This window comes from Copadichromis virginalis, linkage group LG6 (genome assembly GCF_057382275.1).
Source record: "Copadichromis virginalis isolate Kocher_CV1m ecotype Utaka linkage group LG6, C_Virginalis_male_GT1.1, whole genome shotgun sequence".
In the NCBI taxonomy this organism is placed as follows: Eukaryota; Metazoa; Chordata; class Actinopteri; order Cichliformes; family Cichlidae; genus Copadichromis; species Copadichromis virginalis.
This window is the reverse complement of record NC_140623.1, coordinates 18,257,402-18,283,256: the sequence shown is the minus strand read 5'-3', so window position 1 is coordinate 18,283,256 and position 25,855 is coordinate 18,257,402. Positions and strand designations below refer to the sequence as shown.

The 25,855-nt window shown below is 43.2% G+C and overlaps 1 protein-coding gene across 3 annotated transcripts in view; it reads right to left on the bottom strand.

Annotated features, from left to right (window-relative positions):
- Positions 1 to 5,518: 5,518 nt before the first annotated feature.
- The window catches only part of znf827 (zinc finger protein 827), a 73,915-nt gene continuing 53,578 nt past the window's right edge, over positions 5,519 to 25,855 (bottom strand). For 2 of the 3 annotated variants that reach the window (XM_085459015.1, XM_085459017.1), the window contains exons 9-14: positions 20,246 to 20,383; positions 18,924 to 19,095; positions 18,012 to 18,178; positions 14,202 to 14,411; positions 13,036 to 13,213; positions 5,519 to 9,835 (exon numbers count right to left, since the gene is read on the bottom strand). In XM_085459015.1, the coding sequence (XP_085315141.1) occupies positions 8,779 to 9,835; positions 13,036 to 13,213; positions 14,202 to 14,411; positions 18,012 to 18,178; positions 18,924 to 19,095; positions 20,246 to 20,383 (1,922 nt within the window). In that variant the 3' untranslated portion in view covers positions 5,519 to 8,778. The remainder of the gene's footprint in view (positions 9,836 to 13,035; positions 13,214 to 14,201; positions 14,412 to 18,011; positions 18,179 to 18,923; positions 19,096 to 20,245; positions 20,384 to 25,855) is intronic. The other variant, XM_085459016.1, reaches the window with a different exon arrangement.

Below are 25,855 nucleotides of genomic sequence, written 5' to 3'. Positions count from 1 at the left end.
GCCACCGGGGTGCTGTGAGGCAGGGCCTGTTAAAGGAGAGCTCCAGACCAAGGTGTTCTATAGCTCGGGGCTAACGGTGATAAATGAGTCCCTTAATGTCGGCAAACACTTTATCTCTGCTTCATCTGTTTTCATTAGGCAGGGCCAACCTTTGGCTGGGAGAGAACGTGCTGTAACTTTCATTACTACAACACAGAAAGGAGAGGCGCAGAGACTTCCCATCGGTCTAATAAAAACACCAGCTAGACCCCATGACAGATCCTATTCCTTATTATTACGATGGCATGGCGCTGTTATAAATTTCGAGAATGCCACGTCCCTCAAAGATGATCGGTGCTTCTCCTTAACTCGCTGCTCATGATTTCTGCTCCTGTGGGTCTGAGACAAACTTGTAATCTTTCTCACTTCTTATTTCATCTTATTATTATTCACATTTGTCGCAGCATTGCTGAATAGCCACCACAGCGCTTGCGTTCATAATCAAGATGGCGGTGGAGGAATTAGGGCTTGGTTTGTTGTTGCTGAGAAAAACAATCTCACTGCATGCTTCATTTAGTGGCTGTTCTGTTCTTTCCCATCATGCACAGAACACAGCTTTCATTAGCAGATTGTGTTTGCTCGGTTACAAATGTAAATGTTTCAATTTAAGCATTTCATTTTTCAGTCACTCATTTTCATCTTTTTCACCCTGAACTGTTAAGATGACAGCCTCGGCACATTTAGAATCACACTCTTTGTAAGCTGACGCACACACTTCATTAGGTACGTATGCTTATTACTGCACATTTCTAATCGGCCAAACACATGGCAGCAGCTCGTCATGTAGACATGGTCAATATGACCTGCTGAAGTTTGAACTGAGCATCAGAATGGGGAAGAAAGGTGATTTAAATTACTTGGCGTGGTTGCTTGCATTTCAGAAACAGCTGGGATTTTCCCACACAATCATCTCTATGGTTGGAAAGAGAAAATAACCAGTGAGCTGGAGTTCTCTCTGGAGGTCACAGAAGAATAATCAGCCTACTTTGAGTTAATGGGAGGGAAAAGTAACTCAAATAAACATTTATTACAGCAAAGGTTTACAGAAGACAGTTCACGCAAGCTCCCTAAAACTGGACAACAGAAGCTTGGAATATGTTGCTTAATCCGACGAGTCTCAGTTTCTCCAGCAATTTTCAGATGGTAGGGTCGGAACAGTGCGTGGAATGGGCTTCCATGGGCAAACAACTGCATCCAAGCTTTGCATCGCCAAGCTCAATGCAAGTGTCGAATGCAGAGGTGTAAAGCACGCCACCACTGGACTCTAGAGCAGTGGAGACATGCTCTGTGGAGTAATAAATCACGCTTCTCTGTCTGGCAATCCAGTGGCCAGTCTGGGTTTGGTGGTTTCCAGGAGAACGGTACTTGTCTGACTGCATCTGATGGGTGTAAAGTTTGGTGGCGGGGGGATTATTGTGTGGGGATTTTTTTCAGGAGCTGGGCTCGGCCCCTTGGCTCCAGTGAAAGGAGCTCTTCATGCTTCAGCATACCAAGATATTTTGGATAATTTCATGCTCCAACCTTTGTGGGAGCAGTTTGGGGACAAGTGCTTCCTGTTCCTACATGACAGTGCACCAGTGCACCAAGCAAGGTCCATAAAGTCATGGATGAGCAAGTTTGGTGTGGAAGAACTTGACTGGTCTGCACAGAGTCCTGACCTCAACCCCTCTTATCTTTGGGATGAATAAGAGCAGAGACTGTGAAGCAGGCCTTCAGGTCCAACATTAGTGCAATTGTGAAAGAACGGTCAAACATTCCCATAAACACATTCCTAAACCTTGTGGAACGTCTTCCTAGAAGACTCGAAGTTGTTATAGCTGCAAAGGGTGAGGAGACATCATATTAAACCCTATTGATTAGGAATGGGATGTCACTCAATTTCACATGTTTCAATGCAGATGAGTGAATACTTTTGGCAATATAGTCCATTTTCTTGGCTCCTTAGTACCAACTGAGCAACATTTAAACAGCACAGCCTTCCTGAATCTTTTTGCTGGCCATCTCCATCCTTTTATGACCACAGTGTGCTTATTTTCTGATGGCAGCTTCCAGCAGGACAACACACCATGTCACACAGCTCACATCATCTCAAACTAGCTTCTTGAACATGAGAATGTATTGAAATGACCTCTACTGTGGGCACAGTGATTAATTATTCTGCCTTTGTCATGTTGTAATTCAGCAAACCCATCTCAAGTCCACTTCACTTACTACCTTCTGCTGTATAAAATGAAAATAAACGCAGAATGGAAGCCATGTGACACCTCTATTTAAATGAAAATGGTCAAAGATAACAGCAAATGTTGAAATGGAGAAATTTCATCCACTGAAAAATGTGTTGTCACTTTGAATTCGATAACATCTTTCAAAAAAAGTTGGGACAACAAAAGAGCATCCCTGAGAGGCCGAGTAATTCACAAATAAAAACAGGCAGGGGTTCACCACACGAAAAAAAAAAAAACTTTTCGGCCTAAAATTTGAAAAGAATTTGTGGATCTCATCATCTGTGGTACATAATGTCATTTAATGATTCAGAAAACTGGAAGAAAAAAGAGACAAGAATAGAAAGCAGTGCTGAATAGCCAAGATCTTCAGGCCCGGGGGGGCGCTGCATTGAAAACAGAAATGTATCCGTTGTGAGCTTCAGAAAGCCATTATCAGTGAACACAGTGTGTCCCTGCATCCCACAAATGCAATCTAAAACACTGACATGCAAAGACTAAATAAAAAAACTGACTAGATCCAGATCCTCCACTTCTGAGCCTCAAGTCTCTCTGGAAACCGTGGGCCGTGTGTCCCCCGGCCCTAACAGGAGACAGACCAGCTGGTCGGGAACAGAGTTCGCATCAGTGATGGTTCAGAGAATTACTGAATTAGTGCCCACGACATGGGCAACATCTGGTAACATCTGGGAACATACGCTGCCATCCGGATGACGTCTTTTTCGGGGAAGGCGTTGCTTATTTCAGCAAGATGATGCCAAATCACATTAAGTACATATTACAGCAGGATTGCTCCACAGTGTAGGCTGACAGGTGTCCGTTCCACATCTGTCACCTGTATAAAACCCAGCTACCCACTCACATAACACAAAAATACCACAAATGAGACGCCAAACTGTTGGGAGGCTAAAATCCTAAGTTGGACAAGAATGGGAAAACCAAATGTTACACAGAGGACACGAGAAAGCCATTCAGAATAATTTAGTTCGAAACCACAGAGTTTCTTTTGAATGAACACAAAGGATTCGTTTTATTAAATATATCTTTGATGGATTTTTTTTTTCTCCCTGAAGAAAACTTTTTGAAGAACTTTAAGGAGCAGTTTGCTGTTGGTTTGAATTTTATCACTTGGTTTTGTTCTATATTAAAAAATAAATAAATAAAATTAAGCTAAAAGGGGAAAAACATTTCATTTTCAGAACTATAGCAAGGATTCAATTCATTTTACACCCCAATCTTTTTTCCAGACAAAAACTCCGTGATGACAAAGCAGGAAAGGTGTGCTTGAAATTCTTGCAAAGTCATTAAAAATAAAAAACAAAAATACAACATGTACAGAAGTGTTCACAGCCTTTGCCATGACACTCAGATTGATCCTGTTTCCACTGAAGTTCCTACAGCTTAAATTGGAGTCCACCTGTGATAAATTCAGTTGATTCGACATGATTTGGAAAGGTGCACACCTGGCTATAAAAAGGTCCCATAGTCTACAGTGCATGTCAGAGCACAAAACAAGCCATGAAGTCCAAGGAACTGTCTGTAGACCTCAGAGACAGGATTGTATCGAGGCATAGATCTAGGGAAGGGTACAGAAAGAGCTGATTGCCCGATTGGGGTACCTTATTTGGACCTTATTCAGGGAGGATATCAAGAACAACACCTAAAAGGCACATGACAGCCCACCTGGAGTTTGCCAAAAGGCACCTGAAGGACTTGAAACAACGAGAAACTAGATCCTCTGGTGTGATGAAACAAAGATTGAAGTCTTTGCCCAGTGTCATGTCTGTAGAAAACCAGGCATCACCTGACCAATCCCATCCCTACAGTGAAGTATGGCGGTAGCAGCATCATGCTGAGATGTTATTCAGCAGCAGAAACTGAGGGGTTGAGGGAACAATGAGTGCAGCAATGTACAGGGATGATAACTGCGAAGGTTCCTCTTCCAAGAGGATAACGATGCTGAGCGCATCGCCAAGATAACAAAGCAGTGGCTTTGGGACCACTATGTGAACGTCCTTGAGTGGCCTGCCAGAGCTCGGACTTGAACATCTCTGGAGAGATCTGAAAATAGCTGTGCACTAGTGGTCCCCATCCAACCTGATGGAGGTTCTGCCAAGCTTGTAGCATCACACTCAAAAAGACCTGAGGTTGTAATTGCTGCCAAAGGCACTTCAACAAAGCGTTGAGCAAAGGCTGTGAATATTTATGTACGTGTTCTATTTTTGTTTTGTATTAATACATTTGAAAGAATTGCAAGCAAAGGCTTTTTATTTTGTCATGATGGGTTATTGTGTGGAAAACGATAAGGTGTCAAATGAATTTGATCCATTCTGGAATAAGGCTGTAACGTGACAAATTGTGGAACAAGTGAAGCGCTCTGAATGCTTTCTGGGTGCTCCGTAGGTATGCATGTGTGAGCGAATGGGCTCTCTCATTTCTTTCGGTTACCACTGTGATAAATTGGCAACCTGTCCAGGGTGTATGCTCGGCCCATGACAGCTTGGACAGGCTCCAGCCCACCTGCAAATTTAAATAGGGTAACTGGAAAAAAATAGATGGATTATATCTGCCTGTATTAATGTCTTTTTAATTTAATTTTTATTCACAGTTTCTAAACAAATTTGAAACCAGTTTATAATTAAACTACTTTGTTGGCATGGCTCTGAACTGTAGTGTTTAACACATCTGCCTCACAAGCAAAAGGTTCCCCTTGTTTGATTTTTTTTTGAAGACACACATTCAAGTCAATTTTATTTATGTAGTGCCAAATCACAACACGTCACCTCAAGGTGTTTTATATTGTAAGCTAAGAGCTTGTAATAACAGAGAAAACAACAATGAGATGACCCTGCTACAAGCACTTGGCGACAGTGGGAAGGAAAAACTCCCTTTTAACAGGAAGAAGAGCCATCGGGGAGAGAAAACGGAAAGAGACACTGTGGAAGAGAGCCAGAGATGAATAATAACTAATGATTGAATGCAAAGTGGCGTATGAAAAACGTTGGATCACAAGCTAATCCAACTCTGGTCTTGGGTATCAAGCCCACACAAATGGGAGGACATCTAGTGTCACCAAATCAAACACGCAACATTGGTCTGCTGCGGTGACAGCCTTGGGGAAATCAGCCAAAAGTCTTGGTCATCGTCTCTGATTGGGAAAAAAGCCCCCAAAACCTACATCTGTGAAGATGTTTTGTGCGGTTAAGTGAGCGTCGAAATCCAACAATATCGCAAAGAAAAAGACAAGACAGCCGACATAATATCTGATGTAAGCTTTACTTTCAAATCCTGTTACATTTAGATCTGGCAAGTTGAACATAAAATAATGCCAAACAAAGAAAAACAAATACAAAACCAAAAAAAAAAAAAAAAAAAAAAAGTACAAATGATCTATTTACCAGTTATCATCACAACCCTGTACAGCCTTGACAATGGAGTAATAAAAAAAAAGCTTTGTACAGCACATACCAATCTTTACCGAGTGCCAAAAGTTAAGATAGTTGAGCCTTTTCTAATCATAAAATACAGCCAAACTTAAAGCTAACTGATTGCAGACAGTGCAGTGTGATGCTAACTAAATGCAACCGAGGGGGAGTTAGTTTGAAACACAATTAAGTGCTAAAGAACTAGAGGACAATGTCATGCATACTCTGAAGTGCTCAAAAAGGTAGTCAAGCATTAAAAAAAAGAAAAAAAGGTCACTGTGCTGCTTACAGTTGGGCAAAATAAAGAGAATAAGTGCTTAAGAGTACTGGGTTTCAAAAGGAGAGAGCCCTGTTGCCTTTTTAAACATTACACTCAAACTAAAGGGGGGAGACAGGGAGGGGGGAGGATGTAAAGAAGTGCAGCCATTCATGATTACGCTGTATTAAAAAGGCAGACATTTTAAAAAGGTGTCAAGAGGAGACATTCTTTTTCTTTTATTATTTATCTCTGTTTTTTTTCCTCTATTGGACCCTGACAATTAGTTTGACTCATTCTCAGAAGTCTCAGGTGGCTTCCTTCCACCAAGTGGCACTAGAGTATAAAAGATAACATAGATAGTACAAGGAAAGTGTGTGTATGTGTGTCTGTGTGTGTGCTGGAGAGATGCTCCCTTTACTCCAGAGACAGCATGCCAGACGTCGACAGAACAAAAAGGAACAAACGGGAATTTAAAAAAGAAGAGGAAGAGGGGGGGAGACAATCGAGGCATCACTCCAGAGCAGGACGTGACGGATTCCATCCTAACATCACGTCCTGCCACGAGTTACAATTTGGTCTTGACGATTTACGTTCTCTGTCCAATCGATGCGTTCTTCTTTTTTGTTTTGTTTTTACCTTACATAAGTGAAGTAAAAAAAACCAAAATAAACATGCAACAATATTTCATTTTTAAAAAAAGAAAATGCACAAGTAAAAACAGACACATGGAAATAATAAGGGAAAACAACCCCTTTACAAATAAGGGATTTTGGCTTAAAGACCACTTAGGAAACACAAACGCGATCGATGACGGGTAAAGCTCTTTTTTTGTGCCGCTCCATTTTGCAAAAAAAAACAAACAAACAAAAAAAAGACTTGTTTTCGAGCATTCTCGCGGATAAATACATAGTCTCATAATCAAAAAGTGCAGCACTGTGCAAAATTGGCTATCACAATTTAGCCTGGGACCTTTAGTTCCCAGGGGGAGCTTGACCTCTACTGTCTAATTCATGCAATTTGTATTCATTTGCTTTCTCTGATTTCACAGAGGCAGACCCTTTTGCACCGCCAGAAACGTCTAAATGTGAAACTAAGGGGTGTTGATTGAGTCATTTCCAGCAACTACTGCCTACTTCACATTATGCTAACTTGGTGGATCTAAGTTTGCACTTAAAAAAAAAGGGGGGGGGGGGGGGGTGTAAAATAAAAGGTTTAAGTGCTTTTGGCTTGAAGTGTAACTAAAGTAAGTGCAATTAAAACTCAAAAGGTTGACACGAGGGAAGGAGGCGGGGGGACTAAAAGCAGTACCGTGTCTGCCGGCCTAACAGAGGCCCGGCTTGGCTTCATCGTGGCACCTACAGGAGCTTTGCCTCGTCACGGGCTCTCTATGAACGCTAGTAGAAAAGATTTATTATGATGTAAAAGGCTCAGTTAAAAATAAAATAAAGGACAAAAAAATGAGAATAAAAATAAACGAGGACACAGAAAGGCCACCAAACACTAACTTTCCCCGCCTTTACCAGCACTGAAGACGTCTCTTGACTGTTCACACTTCTGTATCGCCTTTTTTTTCTCCATGTACATAAACAAAAATACATTCATTCAAGTCATTTTGGAACAGTTTTTTTTCTTCCTTTTTTTTGTACACAAAAAAATTACAAAAGCTCCAAAAAGCACCATTGAATCGGCCTGCGGTGACGCCTGCTGCGGGCTAGCTCGCTAAACCCGAGAGCGGGTCACCTCCACAAAACAGTTATCTCATATCTCTTCTAAGTATAGGTGCGTGATACATAGTTCTGCATGTGACGCTGCTCTGACATCGATCCCGTCTCAGGAGAGACGAACGGATGTTTGTAACTTTTTTTTTTTTGCAATATTTCATATTTAGATTGATTGATGACAGGTCGGATTTTCCATATTTACATCGTCACAGCTTACATATATTTTTTTCTGAGCTTAGAAATAACTACTAACTCTGAGATGGAATCGATATCAGCCAGCAGCTACGCACAATACCGTTTCACCATTATACAACAAAAAGAAAACAGAAATTTAAAAAATAATAATAATAATAAAAGTAAAAAAAAATTAAAAAAAAGATGGGAAGGGGGGGGGGGCTATAAAACTATGTACAAGATTGATAAATAAGTAAGTGCGTGGTTTGAGGCGTTGCTTTTGAAAAGCATTCCGTTTCATTGGTTCTGTCCACAATTGCACCGCTAACACTTCAAGGATATCTCGAATTTCGCTTCCTAATGACGTCAAAGCTAGTTTGAAACACAGAAACAGGCATGCTATTCCGATGCATAATAGCGATAGACAAAAATGCACTAAAATTGTAGCACTTGCGAGTTTTGTTTTTCGTCTTTTTGTCTCCTCGAAACGACTAACGAAAAATTAGCTATAAAAGTGAGAGACGTTAGTTCCGTCAGGTAATGCAGCTGGGTCCAGGTCATTCAGATGCTTAAAAACAGGGGAAAAAAACAACAAACAAAAACAAAATATTAAAAAACAAAAAAACAAAAAAAAAAAAACAGGTAAAGAGAGTAGTAATTGATGCTGAAGTAGTAATAATTCAATTGATAGAACTGATAAGAAAAGCAGCTTTTTTATATATAAATGCATTTTAGCATGTACAGCCTTTTTCTCTTATAAATGTTATTTTTTTCTTTTTTTTCTCTGGTCCAGCTTATTCTGCTGGTCTGATTGGAAAAAAGGGTTGCTCCCGCCGCAGTGGTCAAGTGTCATTCACACCACCGTCCGAGGAGTGAGGGGAAAGAGCAGGAAGGGGAAGGAGGAGGAAGCGGGGGAGGAGGAGGAGTGGCGGGTGAGGTCAGACAGTCTTGGCCCTCTCCATCAGTCCCAGGTAGGCCAGGAAGGAGTGTTTGTGGGAGGAGGGTGAGGGGAAAGAGCGGGAGGGGGACGCCAAGTTGGAGGAGAAGAGGAGAGGAGACGTGGCCGGCCGCCATCTGGAGTGGAGCTGGGAGTGGAATGTGAAGCGGCTGTCGTGGGTGAACAGGGTGGTGAGGGGGATGAGGTGGGCCCGGTCGCAGTTCCTGTACTGCTCCAACATGTGGCGGGAAGAAGGGAGGAAGAGGGAGGGGCTGCCGCCGTCGCCGGCAACGCTCGCTCCGCTGGGGTCTCTTGGGGTGGCGCCGCCAACGCCGTTGGCGTTAACCAAACCGTGCCGGGGGCCGGCGGGGTCCAGCTGCTGGGACTTGCCCAGCGTGAGCGACAGCGCGACGGACTGAAGCGCCTGAGATGCCGTGAGGCTCATGAGAGGGCTGTTGCTCCCGCTGCCTCCGCTGCTGCTACCACCGCCGCCGCCAAACAGGAAGTTCTCCTGGCTCTTCTGCAACGACGAGCCACCCGGTGACGTCTCCATCGGCAGCTCCTCCCCTACCGCCTCCTCGTCGTCTTCCTCCTCTTCTTCTCCTCCGCCTCCTCCTCCCCCTAAGGCTCCGTCCACCCCCCCCGTTCCCCCGCTCTGGTGTTTCTTGAGGTGGCGGCTGAAGACGAAGGGGTGTGTGGTAGTGAAAGGGCACTCTTGGCAGCCGAAAGTCTGGCGCGGCGCGTGCTTCAGCTTCTTGTGCAGGTTGAGGTTGTCCTTGCGCTTGCAGCTATAAGAGCAGCGGTCGCAGTGGAAGGGCCGCTCGCCCGTGTGCACGCGCACGTGCTCGATGAGCTTATTGGCCGTCTTGGACAAGTAGCCACACTGCTCACACTTGTAGTGGTTGCCCAGGCGGTGCCTGCGCATGTGGGCCTCCAGCGAGGCCTGGTCGGGCCACAGTCCCTGGCAGATGCGGCAGCGGTACTCCATCTTACAGTGCGTCTTAAGGTGGCACTCCATGGCCGCTGGACGATTGGTGGAGTAGATGCAAAAAGGGCACCTGGTTAATGGAAGAAAGGACGGAGGGAGGAAGGGAAGGGGGGCAGGGAGGGAGGACACAACACACAAAAGCAAAAGACAGCTGAAAGGAACATGTATGTCCACAGCCATGTAAGACACCTTGAAACTTAATAACACGAGAATGATGAAGAGGAGGAGGACAGATAAAGGAAAATTGAGTACAATGTACAGTTCTGTGTGCACGTGGTGGTATGTGTGGAAGTTTAATGGTGAAAGAATTGAAGTGACCAGGTATGCATGTGTGAGAGGGGAGGGGAGGGAAAGGAGGAAGGTGAGGCAGTGTGGGGTAGGGGAGATGACAGGCAGGAGAAAAAGATTGGAGCAGTAGGACATGAAGGGAAATGAAGGAATGGAGTGGCACTTACATTTAAATAGCACCTTTCATCTGCTCTGGGCCCCAAAGCGCTTCACAAACCCTGCAGAACAGAATTACCTCAGAAAAACCTCGAAATGGTCAAGGCCCTCTCTCCCTCTCTACACACTCCTACATATACAGAAACACTTTACATTGCTCGAGTGCATACATGTGTGTGTGCGCACACAGGATGGGAGGGGGGAGGGAAGGGTGAAGAAAAAAAAAAGTATTGATCTGGGCTCAAAGGGGGGGTAAGAAAATGCAGGCAATCGAAAAGCAATTTTCCCCGAAGGTTCTTTAACGTTTTTCTAGTTGGCTTAATTCTGCCTGCTTTTATTAGTAAATATAAAAGTGGCTTAAAGAAAGTAAGAGTCTGGCAGAAGGTCACATATGCAGATGTTAACAGTAAGGTATACGAGTCGAGCTGGAGCGAATTGAATACGCAGACATCAAAAGAGCTCTGTTCTTCCCGTTTAAAATGTCCTCTATCCAGGTCTATATTATTTGTATACTGTACCATAAAAAATTAATCTGGCTTCAGAAACGTACACCAGACAAACAGTTAAATCATTAAACAAGAAGTCCTTTACATTTAATCGCTCGCACTACAGCTAGCAGCAACGTGTCGAGGTAACGACTAAAAGACGCCGTGCAGGTCTTCGAGCTATGAAGGGGCTTCTTGTGTCATTTTTGCATTCGTATTTTCAGATGAGATAAAAGTCAGTGCAACTCTGTTAAGCAGCTTCCTGTTTTCATTCAGTGAAATGCTACCATTTCCACACATTCATAGCAATGTTGAGAACTTCACTGATGGCTGAACAGAAAAAAAAAAAAAAAAACTACAAAAAACAAAAAAATGTACAACACAGGTCTTTCGTGACAAGATGAGGCGGTATTCATAATGATATTCGATGGTTCTGCACATGCACGGGACTGGAGTTGTGTGAGAGACTCGAGAACAAAAACAAAACATGACTCGTGTTGCTTGAAATGAATCTTCACAAAACATCTGCATTTACTTTTTAAGACACATACAGAAGCTTGAATCTTGTATCCAGAGTGGCGTTAACATGGCCGAAGCTAAAGGTGTGTTTAAGTACATTGGTACATTATCAGTGTGTGTGTGTGTGTGTGTGTGTGTGTGTGTGTGTGTGTGGGGGGGGGGGTGCTGAGGTCAGCAGATGAGTTTTATGTTAGCTTGACAGGCCTGAAATGTCACAAGGACGTGTCACAGTACAACAAAGGCTCCTGTGGGACTGGAGTATGGTGATGGAGAGGGAAGCGTGAGGAGACGAGAGCTGTACACACAGTCGGTGCTAATGGCTCAGTCACACTAGAGGAAAAGTTGGTGGTTGTCCGGTGTTTGCGCTGAATTTCTTCCACATTCGGCAGCTGAGTGCGCAGAACTCTCAGCCTCTCTGTGACCACTTTTGATCGCACAGGTCTCCTAGTGGGAGGCAACCGGTTTGAAAACACTCATGGTCTGAGTGCAGCGACTCTCAGACAGATTGGTGAAGGTTTATAAATAGCTGCTGATTAGTTTATCAACAGACTGCCAACATCTTACAATCAGTCAGAGTCAGTCTGCAACCATGAGCACAACTGGTTGCAGACTGGCTGCATTCCATTATATTCCTATAAAAGCCACAGAAGTCGCAGAGCGCCTATGTCACTTTGTAGTCAAATATTTGTCCTGCGGCAACTACGTCACTATTTGTGGAGATATTTCTGAGGTTCTCGCTGGACTCTGAACGTAAGTAGTTAATATGAAATTCTGTGCATGTAGACGACAACAGATTTGCAATTTAGTTGACTGATTGCTAGATTGAAACGGATAGCCGACCGACTCCAGCCTATTGCCGTTTTATCTCCATCTTGATGTGCCAAAGTTGCTTTGAAGGCAAAACTGACCACAAGCGGTTGCAGACTTAGTCTCTAAAAATTTAACAACTTCAAATTGATTGCGCACAGTCGCAATACTTTTGGTCGCACTGCGGTCTCCGACTGCCGTTTTCTTCTAGTGTGACTGTAGCATAATAAAAACAAGGCTGCTTTATCAGAATACATTAAAAATAACGGAACCATATGCAGTGTGCATGTGTTTGTTCACACTGGTATTTAAAGGCTGTTCATTCTTTCCACTGCATGCATTTAGACTGAACAGACTGCGAGTGATTTAGACATTTGTGATTATGGGGTGCCTGTAACGCGCTTGATTATCTTTTAGGGGTGTGCCAACAAATTTTATATAATCAACAGCAGAGTGCACCATGTGTCTGTTATTTTGAGGAGGGAGGGAAGTAGTTTTGTGGAATGCAGGTTTCCTAAGATATTTTTTCCTTGGCATGCCTGTTAGCTGTGGGCAGAGGAACAACAGACCCTGAGGGGAAGCCCGTTTCCATCTCCTTTCCACTCTCCCTTCTGTTCACAACAGCCACTGCAGACCCACAGACCGCTGTCTAATAAGTTGGACTTGCCAAGACAGGCTGTTGAGAAAAACTGAATCAAGTATCATTTCATTTGCTGGCCGCAGATAATAACCATTAAAAGGGAGGTTAGGCGATTAAAGGCATGCGGCCCAAATAATCTTCAAATTAAAAAACGTGTTGGTTACAATCAGCTCTTATTTAAATGAATAATGCTTATATATGCTTGTGCATTTTTTAAAAATGTTGCATTTATAATAAGTTACAAGCACACCCCACGAGGTACTCTAATGAGTGTGTATATACAGTATGTGATTTTTGTGTGTAGTGAATTGAGAGGGGAAGGGAGGGGAAGGACGGGCGGAGTTAGGAACCTCTGTCTGTACTTGCTTTCCTTACTTGAGCCCTCCGGAGGGGACGGTGTGGCACTTCTTGTGCTCCAGCAGCTGCTCGGGCGTCTTGAGGAACTTGTGGCAAACGTCGCACTCAAACATTCGTGTGATGAGGTGGATCTGGAGGTGGCGCTCGTACATGCTGCGCGTCTTGCACACAAAATTGCAGAAGACGCACTCGAAACCTGGAGAGAGAGCAAGAGGAGGAGGAGAACGGTGAGTATTAAGACCGGGTTTGTTTTTTTGTAGAAAGCTGATCTGCATTTGGACGAAATCTCAGAGGTTGCCAATCTGCTAAGGGGAGAGAGAGAGTTCAGATACAGGGAGAGGTCAGGTGTAATAATGCCCTCTTAGGCTGCAGAAGTAAAATTCCTCTGCACTTCTGTTCAAGCAAAGGAGCTCACGAGAGACAGATCGTGAAAGTGGACGTCCAAGGAGATGCAGCAGCGGCTGTAATATCCTGACTGAGTCCAAAAAAGGGCTCGAGCTCTTTAAAAAACACACGACCCTGCAGTTCTTGCAACAAAATGACCCCTTACCGCTCTGTAACAAAAACCTCTTTCTGTTCTACAGTACAGACAGACTTCAGAACACGGGACATGGTTTTTGTACACAGACTCTCATTTAGAGTAAACTAACCTTCATGGATAAAATCTGCAGAGCATCCAAATAAAAGGAAAAAAAACCAAAACAATTCACAGCATCCTCGATGAGGCCACATACGAATACAATTAAGTGAATCAAGTTAGTATGTACTCATTGGCTGTGCTTGGTTGAGAATTAATGAGTGTGTTTTTGAAGGACGGAATCGGTTTGGGGGCGTTGTCCCGTCTTCTTGAGCCCGTCGCCCAGCGTGCACCTTCCTGACCAAAGCATTTAGTCTTAATAGATCTTCAAAAGACAAGGGTAATTATGGAGACGGGATCTCTTTAATACTCACTTTCTCAATCAGAGGAGTACCCTCAAACTGTTTGGCCAAGAGATTTGTTGATCAGTTTGACCCCAGCGAGGTTTCAAAAACATGTCAGTTTTGCTTGTTTGGTCACTTTAAACAACTTTTTCAGAACACCTAAACTCTGATTCTTGCTCATTTAGAAATGAATAATTCAGTTTGTGGAGATTTCAGGGGCTTTGAAAGTGTATTTGGGTGCAACAGTTCCCACAGTCCCTTGCCTTTGTCAGACTTGTCCTCGGTTCCTGATCCCGAGTGGCTTCCGGAGCTGGACTGGCTGCCGGCGGAGGAGGGCGGGGCTAACAGGCTCTTGAGTTCTTCGTTACCGTGGGTGAGGTCTCCGCCCTCCGAGCTGTTGAGCGAGTCGCTGAGGGCCGAGAGGGAGGATGAGGTGCTCTTGGTCTCGCTGAGGGGACTTCTCGAGTTCAGACCTGGACGCCGGAGGGCGGAGCACAGAGAGAAAGAAACGTTTGTTGGTAGGATCTAATAAGCAGGGGAGAGAAACTGCAGGGGCAGTGAAGAGAAAATAAAAATCTACACAATCGGTGAGCGACACATCATCGGTTTCTAGATCCCCATTGTTACGCACGCGGACACATACACAAACAGAATGAAAACAGGCAGGCTCGATGGTCCTGAGCTCTGACTGAGGCACTGCTGCCAGTCCAATCAAGATGCAGTGTGCTTTTATTGATCCCCGTCTGTAAGTCTGCAATTCAGTAGGAAAAGAGAGGGAATAAAGAGCGGAGGGGGCGGCAGGGAGGGAGGGGCGAGGAGCTCGGGTCATGGCCAAAGGAGCTAAGATGGCGGGAGCATCTCAGGGCACAGCTCAACAAAGGGCATTCACTCAGGAGGGAGAGGAAAAGAAAAAAAAGGAGGGAGGAAAAGCCTGCACCGATCCTGAAATGGTTGACCTACCTTTTTAATAACAGCCTAGTACACACACACACACACACACACACAAGCATAAAATGTACAGGAATGTGCACATGCAGCGCACATGTGTCTCCCCCCGCCTGGTATCACAAGATGACGAAGCGCCTTCAATCAAATCTAAATATACCAGGGTCATTCACAGCACGGTCTCAGCAGCTTTTAAATACAGCGTGCCTCTGTCTCCTTTGCTGCAGTATTTATCATCTGCTGGCCTTCTCTTATAATATCCCAAAGGCTAATGGCAAAAGATGCAAGCGGGGAGGGAATGCCCTGAGCCACCGAGACTCGACCTTAAAACACACTTAACTGAGAAATATTTAATTTTCTTTCACAGAATAACTTTTCTGTGACTGTCCAGCAACATTTATGATAAAGAGAAATAAAGAGGCAAATTTTCACTCCTCCCTTCTTATGAAATCCCACCCACACAAGCCCCCGCCACCCCCCACTCACTGCAAACTTCACCGGAGGGGGTCGGCTCAAACACCCGGTGAGCTCTCTGCCATCTCGCGCCTGGGTGTGTCCACACATCTGACAGGCTGCTGAGCCCACCCTCTCCGACCACCTGAAGTTTTGACACTTCACCAAAAATGGGCAGGACCTTTGACAAATCATTAAAACATCCCTCACGAAAAAAGGCGGGATGCACGTTTCTACAGTTGAAGTCGCTCGTACCCCCTCCCGCCACCGTTTGTGCGTTTGCCACTGGTGTCCATCTTGTGCGAAGCTGAGATAAATGCCAAGAGACGCTGAGAGACTTAAAAGATGGCCAAAGTGGCATCGTAAACCCAGCTCGTCCCCAAAAGGACCCGAGGCCTATTGATTTCCCCCCCCTCAGGCACGATAAGGGCCAACCTTCTCAGATAAACAAGGCCGCCGTGGCCTCTGAAAGACCCCTCAGCTGTCTGGGCCGGACAATCCCACCCTCCCACCCACACATAAGGAGCAAACACACACACAAACAAGGAGCACTAGCAGAGGAGCACAAAGTCAGCAATAAACTGGACAAAGCTGTTTTAGACAAAAACAGTCATATCGACCACCAGAGGTTCAGACCAGCAGCTTTAAAAGTCCAAAGAAGGTCGATTGGAGGAGACTTGTTTATGAAACCCAGCTCTGCCGCTCGTCTTTCCCTCTGTCCTCGGAAATGTGTTTTTATCAAGGGTTACATTAAGATGTTTTTGCTTAAAACAGCCCATAGTGATTTCCTTTAATTACACAAAAGCAGCCCATAAATATTTAAACAGTGGCAGAGTTTATATTGCTGTGATTATGCTTTTTATTTCTCTCAAATTTGATATCTGTTCACAAAACGCACATACACCAGCCAACTCAAATGCTTATTACCGAGCACTTTACCTTTAAGTTGTTCACATACAGACAAGGTGAGCAGAGGAGGAGCCCTACGATTGCCCTGCTCGCCCTATCTGCGCTGCTAAGGGGGGGGAGAGCTCTTTAACCTCACCCGTTGTTTAAATTTAAACTCCATGTGTTGAAGTGCAGAGCCAAAATAATAGAAAATGTGTCACTGTCCAAATACCGCACTGTATTTATATTCTGAGCTGCGACCAAGAGCCACAATGTGTAAGCTACCACCCACTCTTCCATGCGAGAGTAATTTTGAAAATAACTCCATAAATCTCTTTTTCTGCGGGAGCTGAATCGGGTACTTTTGCAGAACAGGTCTGAGGACCCGCAGAAACAACAGCGAGCGGAAAGGAGATTAAAAGACGCAGAGTGCGGTTAAGTCCCGCCCATATGGGAAAGAGTTCTCCATCGAGTTTACGTGATTCCTCATCTCCTCCTACCTGTGACTGGGAAATCATGTTAGTGTGCCGTTCTGAAACATCTATCGTTTCCTAGAACGCACTGAGAGGAGGCAGGAACGAAGAGAGGAGGCCTGATTGAGGGTGCGCAGATGTATCCTCTGTGGCACCGTTTGCACCCATGACATATTACAGAGGCGTGAGACACAGATAACACCTATACGTTTTACACCAAATTAGGTTTAGGTGTGAAAAAGAAAATATTGTATTTCTTTTAGTTCCTTTCTTTAATATCTGGAGGGGAATATTTAAATCATGCACAAAAACTTTGATTTACTGCCAATTACACCAACATTTCAGATGGAAAAAAGACATGTTTTGCGCTCGATATTCAAAAAAAGACGCAAGTGATTTAGAGCGCAACATCTGTAAATCACCCGTAAAACTAACCACAGGAGTATAGCGCCTTCCCCCCCTTTAGTAAATCTGGCCCATGGTATGAGGAGGACTCTACAACTAAGTCTTCCTCCTTATCCATTAAGTGCATCTATGAGAAGCTTGTTTCTGCTGCTGAAAAGAAATTCATCAATTCAAGTCATTTTTTGCCATTCAGAAGCCAAAAGTGTTTTTTTTTTTTTTTTAATTAAATACAATTAACATCCTAAGATACAAAATAATAAGAAAATAACATGAAATGTTGAGTTATTAAGTTGAAATATAAAAGCTCTTCCTGAACGCCGGTAGTCTCATCTGACATCTGCTATCCAACAGTAGGCTGTGACAGTGTAACAGCGGGCAGGCCATGCATCTCTGCCACATGTCACACATAACCAGTCGCTTTAAAAATGAGGTTCAGATTCAAGGACGCTTTTTGCCTGGACTCCTTGCATCCTCTTGTGGGTGGGACTAGACGCGAGGAGAGCAGACGAGGAGGGAAACGGTGAAATGTGAATCATTCAAAAAGCTGCGAGTAGCGTGGCAGCAGTATGCTAACACGCAGCTAACATTAGCCTTCCAGCAGCTAATGAGACAGAGCAGGAGGCTGAAACAGTAAAGTCTAATATTTCAGCCTCGCCAGAGGGTGAGCTTTTTCTGTTTAGGAAAAACAGAAAAAAAACAAAACAAAAAGCAAATTGTGTGAATATTTCATGCTTTGCTGATGAGTTGGAGCGTATTTTTTCTTTTTGCAGAACTTTCCTAACATTTTCTTCCATAAACTGATCATCAGCTCACTCCAACAATACACATACAAACAATCAAACAAAAATAAAAATCAAAGACTCTCTCATCAGTGCTGTCACCACCAAAAGTCAGGCCAGCTATCTGTACCTGTGTGCCCAGTGCTGATGTGGTTCCTCATGTCGGTCTCCTCCATGCACACATAGTCACAGACGCTGCAGCAGAGCGAGAACATCCACTGCTCCTTGTCCACATGGAGCGACATGTGGCTGACAAACTGGGCATTCAGCTCCGTCTGGAAACCACACACATGGCAGCTGGACAGAGAACAGAGAGGAAGAAGGGGGAAGAGGGTGAGAATGAGAGGAGGCCGACGGGCCGCTTCAGTGTTAGATTTTCCCTGCAAGAACTGCCAAATGGTATGTTGTAGCTACATTCCTCTCAACGTGATAAAGACTGCTGAAGATAACATACAATTCAGAAATAGTGCAACTGACCTATTTTAAAAGACATTGGACACATTAAAGTGTCCAGTTACATCTTGGAAATTCATCCAGTTAGATTTTTTTGCAGACATTTACAGAAAGAAGAGATGATTAGCTAAGTTCTGTTTGTTCAACCAAGCTGCTCACAAATCAAAATCCAAATGTTGACTTTCTCAAGCTTGTTAGAATTTCAAACTCTGTTTTGTTTTTTATACTGTATTTCCATGTATCGCTAACATATTTCTGCAACACTCATTTCTCAGCTTCCCAGCAAAACATAAGGAAATGTGGGACTTTTGCACAACTGTTCACTGGGTCTTGGTTCATGTGAAAAGCACAGACACAAGAGCAGATCTACTTCATCTCCTCATCTGAACCTTTAGCAAGAAGGCGAACGAGCATGTTTCAGATAAAATGAAAACAAACCTTTAACATGTAGCAGTGGCAGAGAGAGGGTGTAATTGTGCATCAGCGAAATAAATATATATATATATTTTTTTTTTGAAAAGCCTAAATCCACTATGTGGTACTGGCTTGAGATGTCCTCAGCAGGTGTGGTGGTAACACGTGGTCCTACCTGTAGTAGTACGGGCAGTTCTTGCGCTCGGTGGAGTCAGCTGTAACAGCGCTGACAATCTGCTCAGCATCTGTGTTGACCAGCTTGACAGAGTGGATGGTCAGGTGCTGATTGAGGTTAGCCCTGCACTTGGCTGCATAAGGACACAGGTGACACTTGTACTTCCTCTCTTCTGCAAGGAAAGACACACACACACACAGACACACACGACCCTGGGTTACTGTAAACATCACCTCAGATGATATTTCATTAAGTTGCGCTCAGCCTCCGAGCTTTTAAAGCAAGCCTAAACCTAATTACTTAACGCTTAACCCTGCCTCACCTTCGCCCGACCCCAACTGTAAACCTGATCCCCAGATTTCTGGGAAAAACATGTAGATACCACAAGATGTTTTAACAAAACAAAACAAACAAACAAACAAAACAAAAAAACAACAGGCACACATGAACATCATCTCCCAATAATTTGCGAGCGCTATGAAATCCACGCAAAAACACACTTCTCTTTATCTGAAAACAAATTAACATAACAGCACATCCAGCTCAAACACACACATGCTTACACAAAGACACGCGCGCGCACACACATACGCCATTTGCCCCAAGGACACGAAGCCAGGCAACCTTTATGTCGCCGGGGAAACCAAAAAGACCATCACACTGACATATGCCCCTGCTTCTGCTCTCCGTGGTGTGGCCAAGCTGTTCACAGCCAACACTCTCAGATGGTGAGCGTGCATGTCGTGCAGTGTGTGCACGCTAAATGTGAGAGCATGTCCAATTGTGTGGGGGCATTTTGTACACTAGTCTCCATTTGTGCACTTTGTGTGTGTATAGTTATTCGTTACTAATCCTGAACAGACAAAAACTTTACAAACAGGAGAATCATTTTATTTATTTATTAATTCATTTTTAACCAATAAGGAATGAGGAGAGTGGAGAGTTGTGGAAGACGGCGATGGGGTAGAATGAATCGATGGGGTGCAAAGGCGGGCCGAGTCTGAAAAACACAGGGTAATCAGGACACAAGGGAGTGAGGCAGACTCCCAGAGAGAAAGTGAAAGAGCTAACCAATCGTAGCAGGATCAGAATTACTGGGGTGTGGGTGTGTGTGTGTATACTCCGTGGCATCCTTCTAGCTGGGTAATTAGACGGGCAGTTTTCCCAGTGAGACTAATCATGGTAGTAATCTCTTTAAAGGAAGGGTAATCTAGTCTAGTCAACCTTATTTATTTACTGTGGGCAGCATCAACAACACAGGTGAATACCTAATGCCTGCACTTGAACGGAGAAGACGTCACAGCATGCTGGCGGTGACTTACCTGTGTGCAGGGAGAGGTGTCTAGAAAGGGTCTGCTGTCGACCAAACACCTTGCCACAAATGGGACAGGGGAAGAGCTGTTCGTTTAATCTCCACTGGGCGATCCCATTTCCCAGCTCTCCGTCATCCTTTTCCGAGTCTAGAACACACACGTGCACACACACGGAGAAAACCGTTCCCATCATTTGCTGCCAGCTACAGAAACGACTGCAGACTGCTGTAACTCAGCCAAAGTTACTTACGCTCTACATGCACTGCTGTGCTAAGTGAGCTTCTACTAACCACAGTGTTCTCTGGATTATTGGGTAACCTTTGCTTTCCTCGTCTGTTTTAAGCATTTTCTTTTTATTCAATAATCTATTGTCAGGTGGGATATGAGGCTTCAACATTAGCCCGCTACGATGCCCCAGTTACTTCCCTCCTCAGACCAGTAACGCAGCTTTATCGAGGCGCACTCGTCCGTTCATATTTTCGTTGAGAAATATTTTCACATTTGAAGAAATCTGCTTCTTTGCTTTCTTTGAGGACAGGATCTAATAATTATTGACCTAGCAGCCAGGCCGTTTTTTTTTTCACAGGACAGGCAGAAAGTAATAACAGCAGCCCAGCAGGATAAACAGCAGCAGTAAAAGGACATCTTGCGTGTACACTGTAATTTTCATACTTATTAGTGAATTTAAATATGTAAGGTTTATTTTTGAACTGTGGACAGAACAATGCCAGCCATTTTTTGCCCTCCTGCATCCAGCTGACATAATCTAAGCCGTCCTGAAATTTACCCTGATGAGCCAAAACATTATTCTCACTCCACAGTGAAACAAACAATGTTGGATATTTCATAACAGCAGCATGTGTCATGGTCAGAGATATATTAAACCTTTAGGGAAAGGCTGGTTCTGCAGGTCAATTTACTGAATGCAGGAAACATGATCTGGTGCACTGAATTATCCTTATAATTGCATATTTGAAAGTGAATATCCAGACTGTGGTACAGGAAGCTTTTTGAATGCAGTTTGTAGTAACAACTACATCTGAGCAAAATTCTTGGCCCATATATTCTCTGGGTACAGCAGCAGCTCCAAAACATGGCCCATGTCCCTAAGAGTCATCAGATAAGAGTCAAAGTTTCTCAGCTTTAACAGTGACCAAGTGACCATGGCACGACAACTGGGTTTAAAAAAAAAAAAAATCTCTTGACAGCTTAAAGTATAATGTTGACAGGCTTTTAATAAAATTTAATTCAATGCAATTTGATTTATATAGCTCCAAATAACAAAAACAGTTGCCTCAAGGTGCTTTAAAAGGGGACACGCTTGAACAAGACTCAGCCGAGTCCAACAATGCGCGCTCCAACTCAAACGTCTTACACTGGCTCCCTGTTAAATCCAGAATTTAATTTAAAATCCTTCTCCTCACATATAAAGTCTTGAAAAATCAGGCGCTGTCATATCTTAAAGACTTATCCTAACAGAGCTCTTTGCTCTCAGACCTTCAGCTTGGTTGTAATTCAAAGAGTTTTTGAAAGTAAAATGGGAGGCAGAGCCTTCAGCTATCAGGCCACTTGCCTGTAGAACCAACTCCCAGGGTGGATTTGGGAGACAGACACCCTCTCTACTTGTAGGATTAGGCTTAAAAGTTTCCTTTTTGATAAAGCTTATAGGTCTGGATAGTTATGCTGCAATAAGCTTATGCTCTAACCAGATGTGCAGGATAGCCGTCACAGAGCCTGGTTCTGCTGAAGGTTCCTTCCTGTTAAAAATACGTTTTTTCTTCCCACTGTTGCCAAATGTTCGCTCATGGGGTTTTTTTCTCCATAATACTGTAGGGTCTTTACCTTACAGTGTAAAGCACTTGAGGCAAATGTTAAGAATTGGCACAATATAAATAAACTTGAATTGAATTAAAAGGATTTGCTGCAACCATCTTGGGACCAGATACTACACGACACTTACAGCATGCAAAAGGTGTGTTAAGCAGGGGTGGTCACAGTATTTGGCTCTTAAAAGGGTACATAAACATTTTCTAATCTAATGTAATAATTTCACATAGTTTCACATTCATAAAGGTGCCTGTGTGTGCCTACCCATCACCCACCAGGACAAGAAACGGGGCAAATGAAACAGAATGGTGACATGTTTTGTTAGTTCCTTCTTTACGAATGCATTTTAATTATAATCTGCGTTCACGTTTTTGATGATTGTAAGGTAAAATCTGTTCGACAGCCAAAAGCTTGAAAGGTAAAAAAGGCTTGTTTGAGAAAATATGCCCCATAATCAAAACATTTTCAGGCATATAAATAGGAAAAAGTCTTAATTCCCTTCGTCTGAACAGCAGACGACTGATACACCGCGGGCTAATTTGCTAACCCACGAGAGTGAAACCTGTCTGCCACCATTTGACAGATGCTCATTGTTTAGCCTGCAGGTGGGATGCAGTCTAAATGCATTCTTAATGTCAACAGCAAGCACAAGTCCTTTGCTCTGAAGCCTGCAGCACAAGCACACCACTGTAACTCTCCTCGCTGTATTTCACCTCTTTCATTTGGGAGAGGATGGAAGGAAAGACATAAAAAGAATAACACTGAGAATTTTCACTTGCTTTGACAGACGCTGAAGAATAGAAGTTACAGCTTTGAACTAACCCCCACCATATGAATAGAGCAAGGAGTAATTCACGAGCGCAAAAGCATGTACCCCATTGTGGTGTACAACTACCATGAATGAAGGCAGAAATTTTATTTACAAATGTCTATGCTGTTCAGGGAACAGGCTACACAGGTAGCCTTGGCCAAAACCTTTCTATGTGCAAGACATTAAAAGGTGAAAAAGGCATCTTTAAAAATTCTTTAGTCTCTCTTTTTTAAAATGACGATAAAGAAAAGGAAAAAATGCTGTTCATTCCTCCCACTAGCTCAGAGTTAGATTCTTTGCAGATGGAAATCAGTGCACTTCAGTCCACTGTTGATATTTAACAACTGCTCGCTATCACTTTTTTAAATTTTTTTTTTATTTTTTTAAAGGCTGTCCTAAAACATACCGTCTAGCCAGCCGATGAGCTACTCGTGTGGGTTTGAATACCACAATGAGGGAAAAAAAGCAAAGATTGTTTTGTGGCATTTTGGGGGCATGTTTAGTGGCAACTGGTAAAGAACAGATGTTGGTGTGAAAGGACATTTCACTGCTGCTGCAGTGACTCACACAGCTTCACGCATTTAAAAATCGCCTCTCTAGCCTCCATATGCAAACTACTGAATTTATCTAGCATATCTTTGTTCATGTTCTGTCATCTGCGTCACACCGTCTCCTCGCAGAGTTTCGGAACTGTCAAAGCAAGATCACGCACAGTCAGCTCGACTTTTCTGCAGAGAATCCAGACAATAGATGCATCCAGACAACAGATACAGAATTCTATCAAAACAATTACTTTTCTTATAAAACTTGATTCAAGCCAAAAAAAAAATTCTCCTACCTTGAACCACTCGTGAAATAACGATTTGACAGTATTTCTAAGGAAGTGTTCAAGATTCAAGGAGTTGACTACAGATTGAGTTTCTTCATTCATCCAGATCGTTTTTAAACTGGAGGTCAAACTGTCTGAATGAACATTTAAATTGATTAACATGCAGAAATGTCAAATATCCTCTGGTAGGAAAGTTCTGGATTGCTGATCAGACAATGTGAAAACATCCGAAAATGTCGCTTTGGGTTTGGGACTGCAAGTAAAAAATAGATTAAAAGAACAGTCTGGAACTCGTTTGGACCTTTAAAAAAAAAACAAACAAAACAAACTAATTTGAAACAGAATTAAAGGCAAGGTGTCACATGTTGAAACAACATGAAACCCATTGTGAATTTAATTACCTTTAATCAATTTTGAAAAAAGAAAAAAAAAAAAGGGGAGAACATGTGTAATCATACTTGTTTCCCGTTCACCGCTCTGCTACAGAGAAGGATGAACGAGGCTGGAATACGATGGTAAATGCATGCAGGCCGGTGTCAAGCAACACCTACCATTAGTGACGTTAATAACGAGTGACTTTGTGTTTCTTCACACGCATAAACACAGTAAAAGTCCTCAAGGTGACATCCTGCATTAGCTGGAATCTACCTGCATCTATCGGTTTTTAAACTCATTCGCAGTTTGTGACCTATTGTACAAATCCTAATCTTTATTATGTCTTAAAGCTAAAGTATACCCCATGAAAGCATTAACTTGTCCTGACTCACACAAGTGAGACTCGGGGATGGTTTTGGTCACACAGAGTGATGAGAATCCAGACAGCAGAGGCTCAAGGCCATGACCCGGCATACACACTGATGATTAAGCCAATTAGGGTGTAGGGGCCTTCAAGTGGTTAATGGTTTAATTAGTGCTATTAGAGCAGAAGAGAGGGACGCAAACAAGAAATGAAGGATTGTGTTAAACCCCAGACTGGAGGGAGGAGACAGCGAACTCCTCAAGTCACACTGGTATCACACTAACTCCTACTCATTTATTCTCTCTTTCTTGCTTAAAGGGAAATGCTCACACTTTTCAGCTTCATCTCTGCATGATAGCTGCTCCATTAGCTGCTTCATAATGGAGAGCATTTTTGTGCTACAGACGCTCTGCTGAAGCCGTTATGTCGCCTGTTATGCAGTTCACAGTCTGGTTTTAAGTTCTTTTATGGATTTTTTTTGTTTGTTTTTTCCAGGGGGTGGACGGACAAATTAAAGTGTAGTTTGTAGATGACAACAATAGTGCAGCCATTAAAAAATAAAAAATAAAAAAAATACTGGAACAATTTCATTTTGATTTTTGGTGTAATTTTGAATCCGGTCTTTTGTCCGTCATGATTTTCAACTTGATTATTTCAAGTGTGCTTTAGCGTAGTCCTTAATTTTTGAACACTATATATTAAGCCGGAGGATCTATACTGATTAAAAATGATCAAGTGAAATTTCAACTGGTTTGGATAAACTGCACGCACGCACACGTGAAATTGAAAATGCAGGTTTTCATAGAAAAATCGTTATCTTACACTGACATCAAATAAGATATCAACTAGCTGTTTAAAGGCTCAGTCACCTACTTACAAGTCTGGATAATGACTTTGGATTGCAAGGCGACTGCATGGGTCGCCTGGTGAGAGGCAACCTGTATCAAACAGCTGTGGTCAACTTGAACTGGATGCAATAACTCAGATTGGAGGTTTGCAAGTAACTTCCTTTTAATTTCTAAATGCAGACAGATTGCGAACATGTTGCAATTAATCTGAATCAGACTGCACGCTCAGGCGCAACTCATCTTCTTCCAACAGAGGGAATCGACTCAGCTGGTTATATTCCTATATAAGTAAGGTTGCAGAGTGCAGGTATCATTTTGCAGTTAAGTCGCCGTCTTGTAGCAAGTACATCACTGTCTATGGAGGAATTTCTGTTTCAAACCTATGATGTGTAAGCGGTTAACCTGAGTTTGTGTATGTACATGCAACAGTTTTGTGATTTTTATTTTTTGTGTGTCTATTACAGTTAAAGGCTGTATTACAGTTTGCAATTGGATATAAGAGCTGGTTTGACCTCATTCAATTTTAACCTGAGAGCTGCCTCGGTTTTATTTGCAGTTTTGATGC